At 59.6% G+C, this 8413-nt stretch overlaps 1 protein-coding gene across 1 annotated transcript in view; it reads left to right on the top strand.

Moving 5' to 3' along the window:
- EPB41L1 (erythrocyte membrane protein band 4.1-like 1) overlaps positions 1 to 8413 on the top strand; it is a 28065-nt gene that overhangs the window by 7842 nt on the left and 11810 nt on the right. The window contains exons 11-13 of the mRNA XM_009886332.1: positions 65 to 213; positions 745 to 780; positions 2668 to 2859. Coding sequence (XP_009884634.1) covers positions 65 to 213; positions 745 to 780; positions 2668 to 2859 — 377 coding nt within the window. The remainder of the gene's footprint in view (positions 1 to 64; positions 214 to 744; positions 781 to 2667; positions 2860 to 8413) is intronic.

Below are 8413 nucleotides of genomic sequence, written 5' to 3'. Positions count from 1 at the left end.
GGGGCTGGGGTGGGGGTTGGGTGGTGGCAGGGCTGGGGGGACCCGAGCTCTCCCCCACGGACAGAATTCTCGCGCCCAGCCTCCGTCAGCGAGAACCACGATGCCGGGGCGGAGGGCGAGAAGCAGGATGAGGACGGTGAGTTTGGCAGCAGGAGACGGTCCGAGACGGAGGACGAGGAGGTGACCACCCCAACGAAAATCAAGGAGCTGAAGGTACAGACAAGGCGGGTGGACGAGGGTGGAGGTGGAGGGGTAGGCTGGCTCACAGCTGGAGAGGGCAGGCAGGGGACCGGGCACGGGCAGCAGGGCTGGGCTGCAGGCAGGAAGAGTCACCTCGGGGCACGGTCGGTCCCCTGCAGCCCTTTCTCCGCCAGCTGTGCCCCAGGCTGGTGGGACCCTTGGGACACGGCTTTTGGCCTCACCGGTGGAAATGGGACTGTCAGAGGGGCTCAGCTCAACTCTGATTCCCCAGCGCCCTCCTCAAGTCTCAAGGCTCGTCCGCAGGCAGGGCTGGACCTGGAAGCAACCCTGCTCTGGGAGATGATGGGGACAGCCCACCCACTCCCTGCCCCAGCCCCCAGGCTGGCCCAGGGACACCCCAGCCCGTTTCAGCCCCACGCTGCGAGGGGAGGGGGGGATCCGGTCCTTCTGCGCCGTACCAGCCCATCAACTTAACTGTGATGTTTGTGACAAGTTCCCTCTACTGACCCTGCTGGTTACTTTTAACCCTCTCTTTACTGCCAGCCGGAGCACGAAACAACCCCCAGGCACAAGCAGGAGGTATTCTCTCTCTGGAGTATCGTAGTCCTCATCGGTGCATCATATTGTCCATCCTTCCCGAAGCAACACTGTGTGTCACCCTATTTACTGGAATACAAGATGCACCAGGGCGGGGGGGTTGGATGCTAGAGAAGCCCGATGAGCGGGATCTGGGGATCTGCCCCAGCGCGCACACGGCATCTTCTATCCCACTAAGTAAGGTAGTCCTAATCGTACGTGTGAGCAAGAGCCCTCCCAAGGCGCAACGGCCAGGCCCCTGCGCCGAGTCCTTGGCCCGTTGGGAAGACCCGGCTTCTGCTCGTGTTACTGACTCCGCCATGTCCTCGCCTCGTGTCTCCTCTCCGTCCAGCCCCGCGGCCCCAGCTCTCCTGTGGGTGGCTCTGCTGTCCTGCAGCCGCCTGCCCCCCTCCGCAGAGAGCCGGGCTGGAGCTCCTCCGCAGTGCTGCCGCTGCCGTCCCACCCCCGAGGGGGCAAACGAGTCTCTGAGCCACCCTCAGCACCCGCTCGGCTTCTTGCGGGGACACTGTCACCCACCCCCTGTGCCAGAGGGCAGCTGCCTGTCGCAGAGGAGAGGGAGGCTCTGCCCTCTCCTGCACAAACTCCCACGTCCGTGGTGGCTCCCCAGCAAGAATGATTCATGCCAGCCTAAAATCCACGGCTACTCCCCGGGGGTTTCCCCTCCGCTCACAGCGGGATGTAGATCCTCGCCGGAGCTGTCGATGGGGGGTAAACACAGCCATGTGGGGCCATGGGGTTTGCGGCGCTGGCGTCACGCAGCCCTCACCGTCCCGCTTGGCACCTCAGGGCAGACCCCGCTGGGGCGGTGGGCACCGGTCCCGGTCCCTCCCCTGCCCGCCTCATTGCTTACCCCGCTGCATGTGCATGTGCTGCTCCCCCAGCGCACCCCGAGCCCAGAGGTGGGCAAACCACGACGCGCTTCTCCACGGCTCAGACCCACGGGTCCACGGGGGGAGTGTTTCCGTGAGTTGCGCTGAGCCTTCAGGATCTGGATAATTTGCTCAGGGTTTTTCATGGGACTCTCTTGGGTCTCTGGGCTGTTGCTGAGGAGAAATACCGGGGAGGTATTTTAGGTGACTCCTTTCGAACCTCCAAAGAGGTTTGAGTTTGAAGCAGAAGCACAGGTTCTTGCTCTTGCTGGTTCTTGCTCTGAGCCAGTTTGCCCACCTCTGCGGCAGGACGAGGGGAGCCACCCTGGTGCCTGTACCCTCACAGAACGATGCTCTAACGCCTAAACCTCACCTTGCACTTGAGCGCTCTGAGCGCTCCTCTCTCCTCAGCAGGCCAGACCCCACCCCACCCCAGGCCGCCGTTGGGCCAAGGCTGCTCCGTGGTGATCCAGGCTTGGATCCATGCTGGACATCTCCGACCAGCCCTTGGCCTCCTGCCCGTTGGCAGAAGCCCACTTCCAAGGAGCTCCATTGGAAATGCCGGTTTCCTGCCCTGCCGGGACAGCGGCTCGGGCTCCCTTTGTGCCCGGCACGAGGGAGCAGCAGAGGTGGCTGCTGGTATTTCCAACGGGGCCCAATCCCTTGCTGATCCCAAGGGAGAGCCCGCTCTCTTTCTCCAAGCGGCTTAGCTTGTGCTCAACTGGCCATGCTGGAGATGCCCAAGGGCCATGGTGTGCCCTTCGTGGAGGGAAGCTTGCCACGCACATTCGGCCACGTGCTGCTTGTTTGCTTGTTTGCTGCTCCCTGCGACCGTCTTAGTGAGAACTGCAGACCAGGGTGTTCTGACATGCTCTTCATTTGGCTCTCGAGACCCTAAATTCAAGCCCAGTGTGAAGCAAACCCTCCCAGTGCCCCTGCTTGTCTCTTTTGTCTTGCCTGGTGCTTTAATCATAGTTATCTTCCTCTCTCCTTCCCCAAGTTTTTAGACAAGCCAGAAGATGTTTTGCTGAAGCATCAGGCCAGCATCAATGAGCTGAAACGGACCCTGAAGGAACCCAACAGCAAGCTGGTCCACAGGGACCGGGACAGGAGGCTGCCTTCCTCGCCAGCCTCTTCCTCACCCAAACACGAGGATGAAACACCAAAGGGAACCCCAGAAAAGGCCAGTGAGGTTTGTTCCGCTGCTTCTCTTACGGAGGGGATCAGGTTGTTCGTGGGGAGGTGCTCCTCAGCTGTTGGGCTCTGAGTCTCTTCCCCTGTGCGACCCTGGGAGGGGAGCATGGTGGAAACTGGGTGGTGAGGACACGGGGTGGTGGGAGGGGGCCTTTGGTCAGGCCCTCGTCTCTAATTTTTGTGACAGGCTAACTGTTTTCACACTGCTGGTAGTGAGCTCCCCTTGTGCCCAGGCACTGCATGGGGTTGGACTTCTCATCCTTCTCCAGGGTGCTGTGTTCTGGGGATACCTGAGAGTTGGGCTGTGGCTTTGTTGGCCCAAGAGATGGGGCTCACCTCACCCCTCGTACCAGCAGGGCCGGTGCGTGGCAGTGCCCGGTGCAGCTCTTGCCCGGGGGCTGTCCTCAGCAGGGCAGGACCAGGCGCTCGTGCAGAGGTGCCCCGTGGTGCCCTCACCAGCCAGGACCTGGGTGGTGGGAGTGGGCGGAGGACTGAGCAGTGCCGCACTGGCATCCTGCGCGCACGTCCTCCTCCCCTCCTGGCGCTTTGCCGGCTGGCTTTGTGGTGGGGCCATGAGTGTGAAAGGATGGCACCTGAGGAGCTGGAGCTGCGGGTGCCGGGACATGCAGAGCCTCCGGTGCTGCGTGAGGGACGTGGGTGTCACAGCTGGGTGCTCTGTGGCGCTGGGTTCCTGGTTGGCTCGGTACAGGCAGCGTGTCGCAAGGGCATCTGCCAGCCTGGATGACCTCTCCCTGCCAGGGACCCTCCCTGTGCTCTCCCCTCCGCCGTGTTCTCCCCCCTGACGGGGGGTCTGGAGCCAGTCCTGTGCCCACAGCAGTGGGCATGGCTCCAGGCAGGGTGGACGCCACACGCGCGGCCCTCTTTGCCCTGGCTCCCCCCGGGACAGTCCCAGTGGGGCTGAGCTGCGAGGAGGGTGCGGGGCGGCAGGGCCAGGGGCTCTCCGCGGGGGATTCATGATGTGCATGTGTGTCTGCTGGTCCCCAGCGCCGACCGGGGACACGGGGCTGCAGGGTGACCCGGGCAGAGGTGAGAACAGCCCCTCGTCAAAGCACTGAGCTGGGAAGAGGAAAAGGGACTTCACCCCACATCTCTTTTACAAGGAAATATATGAAGTGCAGAGATGTAAATGGAGCATCTAGAGCTGGCATAGCTGTGACCTCTGTCCATCCATCTATCTACCCGTCCATCCATCTACCCACCCACCCACCATTTGTTCCTTCATTCCTTCTCATGTGCTCTCTCTCTCTGTGTCTCTCTGTCTGTCTCTCTCTCTTTCCCCATGGGTGCTGGGGTTTCCGTGCTGGCACAGACGATGGAAGAGGACACCCTAGACGATTTTGCATCTGAGCACGGAGCTTCCCTAAGCATGGAGTCTTTCACGCAGAAAAGCCTTGTCTCCTCTCCTGAGGTTCTCACCATCCTCCTTCTCTCCCTTCCCCTCACTCTCAGTTTGTCCCCGCCTCTCCGTGGGTCCCTCTGGCCTGCCGAGGTGGCTCCTGCCCTCTGAGCCCCCCTGGGTGGGTCCCCTCTCCAGCGATGGGCAGGATCCCTCGCCAGGACAGGGGTGTTGGTGAAGTCTGCTCCCCTGACTGTTTCTTCTGGGTTGTGAGATGGGATCCTGGGAGAGACCTCCCAGTGGCGCCCTGCTGTGCACCCCTGGGCTGGCTGGAGGCCGGTGCTGGGGGTCCCGAGGCAGTGCTGACCCTATGGCACGGGCACTCTGTGGGTCTCCGCTCCAGGTGCAAGCGGGCAGGCAGCTACAAGCTGTCTTTAGCAATCCCTTGTGCTTTCTCTTCGCTTCGGCTACACTTACAGTTCCCCGGGCGCAGGCACCCTGAAATAGGGCATCTCTGGAGGCATCGGAAATGTTGGTCTTATGCCTGTGCAAAGCAGGGTCGTGCTGCCTTCGATGGCCTCGTGCAGTGCCCGTGGGTGAGGAACGTGGGCTCTCGGCACTGCTTGTGTACAGATTTATCTCATGTGACGGTGGTTGTTTCCCAGGATGACCAAGAGAAGGTACCACTGAGCAGAAGAAGACTGGTCTTTGAGATGGGGTTCTGGTGTGGTTGGACTCAACCCTGCCGCAGTGCAGTGCCCAGCAGTGTTGGGGTGCATGTCCTGCCTGACAGGGAAGACAGTGTCGGGCAGGGTGGCAGGAGTGAGGCTGGTCCCACTCTCGCTCCCTGGCATCTCCCTTAGTGCAGAAGCTGCCAGCGGTGGCAGGCCATGTCCTACCAGCACAGCTGGAGCCCGAACCTGGGCTGGCTGGAGCCCGTGTCCCCAGGAGGCAGTACGGGTGTGAGTCAGGGCTCGGGCACAGCCTTGGGCTTCAACAAGGGTACAGGCATCTTCAGTGAAGCTTGGGTGCTGCAGCAGCATCTCCTGGTCCACAGTGGGACCCTCTACATACCGCTATTTAGGAGCTGATGGACAGAAACAGCAGAAGTGAGGTGCGCACACATGTCTGGATTCAGAGAATCTTCCCCTCCACCCTCTGGAGGTGCCAGGGCTGTGCTGTGGTGCAGGTGCCAAGGTGGCCTTGCTGGTGATTTCTCTCGAGGCGTTAGTGGCTAAGGCTCAGCAGTCAGTATGTGGGAATTTGTCCTCTCCTGGCCTGTGGTCGCCATGAGGAATTCACAGCCCTGAGAGGGTGATGACATGAGGACAGCACATCTGCAGAGCTTGGAGCTCTCATCACGCTCAGTCAGAAAGTCCCTTGGTGCCCGTGGGCTTCAGACCCGCTAAGGCTGGGTTATCTGTCACCCCTAGCTACATGTGTCTCCATCCTCCCTTCCATCCCTTGGTCCTCGCTCCTCTGGAGGACCAGAATGTTGGGCTGTGAGGTGCCGGGAGTCTCTACAGCTTTGGGTGACAAAGCACCCCAGCATGTTGTCTCAAGATTCACTCATTCTCCCCGCCTTTGTCTTGAGGCTTGTGCTTTCCTTTCTGGTGAGCTGGGAATCCCTGAGGAGCAAGGAAAGACGTCAGGGACATTGAAGGATGCCAAAGGGAGAAGACTCCTGCCTACCCTGGGCTCTGCCCAGGTTATGGGCCTTGTTGGCAGGGGCAGAAGGCTGTCTCTGCTCCATGCCATTGTTTCTTTCATTTCTACCATCTTGCTGTCTTGTGACGTGTAGGTCACAGTGAGAATGGCCTTCCCAAATGGTTCTGTTCCTAGAGCAGATGCTCTGAGGCAAGGGGTCAAAGCGTGAAAGTAAATTATCCCTTGGGAAGTCAAGGTTGCTCTATGGACAGACCCTTCACAGCATCATCACTTCTTAGACTCAGCTCCTGCCTTGGCACACACTGTCCTGCCAGCCCACTGACCTCCAAAGCTCCAGAAGCTATCTTCTTTCCTGGAGGACATACCCAAGTATCCAGATCTTTGTTCCGAACATCCCCAAGAGTCCTCAAGCTCTGGAGACACAAGGGCTGCCATGAGCTGTGGCACCAGAACTGTGGCTGGAGGAGCTGGTGCTGAGCCCTCCAGAGCAGAGTTGAGATCACACCACAGAGTATCTGGCTGTTCCCTTGGAGTGGGATGTCCTAATCCCAACAAAGTTTGAGGAGAAAGAAGCTGGTTTGGAAATAAATCTGGAACTTTTGGGTTTTCCTTACTGGTTAAGAGGTGCTGCCATGGATGAACACATTGTTCCAGGCTTCAGAAGACTTTTCTTAACGCTTTTTGATCTACAGCTTCTATCTCAAGTTCTAACTCAGAGAAGGAGCCTGAAGGAACTCATCATCTTTGTCCAGGGAAGGTCTTCTCCAAAAGACTCTGGTTTGCAGCCAGAGAAGGGGGACGAGAGGGCTTCACTGAAGAGTGTGCTCACAACGTGTCCATCCTTGCCTTGGCTGCAGAAAGCAATGAGACTGCAGAGCAGGAGCAAAAGAGAAGCTGCTGTACTCTCAGGAAAGTAAGCAGACTTCTGGTTGAATCGGTCGCGAGCATCACTCCTGAACGGGAAGACTGGTGTTGAGGGAACGCCAGAGACCAACTCGGGCTTCCCAACAGGCCCAGCGCAGCCACCGAGTTAGTGATCATGTTGCTTTCATGGGTCAAACCCAACTGTGAAAGACTTAGGTGCAACCTGGTGCTCCTGGTGGTCACTGACTGCCTCTGTTGCGATTTCCATGGACTAGGAAGAAATAAAACTGGCATTGGAGGCAGGTGTGGAGGAAGGGACTTGGAGTGCTTGGAAGCGCAGGGTAAAGGGGTGTCAGAGCGGCTTGTGCGAGCGATGCAGTAGGGAGCTGGTGGAGGTCAGGTCTCCTGAAGACCTGGCTCCTCCAGCACAGGTGCCTGGCTGTGGCAGGGTGTAGGTGCCATGGCAGAGTCCCTGGCAAGGATCTGTCTTCCACCTGTGGAGGAGGGTGCACCCACTGCCACGTGTGTGACGTGGCTTGCAACACACATGTGCCATCCCGGCGGCTGTCCTGGCAGTGCGAGGAGCCTCTGCCCTGGGAGGGCTCTACGTTCTCTCAGGGAGCCAACGTTGGGCCGTCCCTGTGCACAGCCCCCCGTGGTGTCTCCCACCCAGGCACAGCCCTGCTGGCACTCGGGGGGCATCTTCAGGGGGCGGCCACGCTCCTGCCAGAGCCCGGGGCAGGGGGACAGGCGTGAGGTCTGCTGCTTGCTGCCAGGGCAAGGCCTGGGACACCGTGCCCAGGGAGCTTGGCTCTCTGCGGCACCTGGTGAAGAAGGCAGGAGCTGGGAGCTGGCATTTTTTTCTGGGGGCTTTCACCAAGTTCCAATTCCCCTCCTTGTGGAAGCCCTTCCGCTACTAATTGGTTTTCCTCCTTTCTCTCTCTCCTCTAATCTCATCTTCTTTTCCCTTCCCTCTCGCACTGCTTCCCTCTGTCCCCCCTGTCTCCCCTGGTTCAATATCAGTGATCAGGTTTCCATTATGGCTGCAACTGCTCCAAACGTTCGCCCCACGTGGGGCATGGCTCACGTTTTCAGGGGTTATTTTTCCCAGTTTGAGTGGGGAGCAAGCAGCCAGCCCCCCGGCTCGCAGGGGCTGGAGTGCCTCCTGGTGCCACCGAGGGTCGGTCCTGCCCAGCCCGCAGAAGTGATGCCGGCTCTGCCCGCGGGCTGGTGCCCCGGCACCCAGTGTCATGGGCAGAGGCAGCCCCGTGGTGAACGCCACAGGACCGTGCCCGCAGCGTTGCCCTTCGCACGTCTGCTGCCTACACTAGGGTGGCCGGGGAGGCTGCTGGGCTTCCTCATCGCTGCACGTGTTTTCCGGCTGCTGTCTTGTGGATTATTTTCTACCTTCTGTTCCAGAAGTGGTTGAATTTTAGCTGTGCTTTGTTCTTGGCACTTGTGAAGTCTTTAGTTGTCTTGCAGGACAAACGTGCGTAGTTAACAGTAATCTGGCATCCTCGCCTGCGCAGCAGCACCGATACGCTGTGGGGTATGTCACATACCCACTGTGTCCTTGCTGCAGGATGCTCCACAACCTTTGCTTGGTCCTTGCTGCAGTACCCGTAGCTGTCTCAGCTGCCCAGCCTGGGGTCATCTTTTACAT

This window comes from Charadrius vociferus, unplaced genomic scaffold (genome assembly GCF_000708025.1).
Source record: "Charadrius vociferus isolate BGI_N301 unplaced genomic scaffold, ASM70802v2 scaffold225, whole genome shotgun sequence".
Classification (NCBI taxonomy): Eukaryota; Metazoa; Chordata; class Aves; order Charadriiformes; family Charadriidae; genus Charadrius; species Charadrius vociferus.
This window is presented reverse-complemented; position numbering and strand designations above follow the sequence as displayed.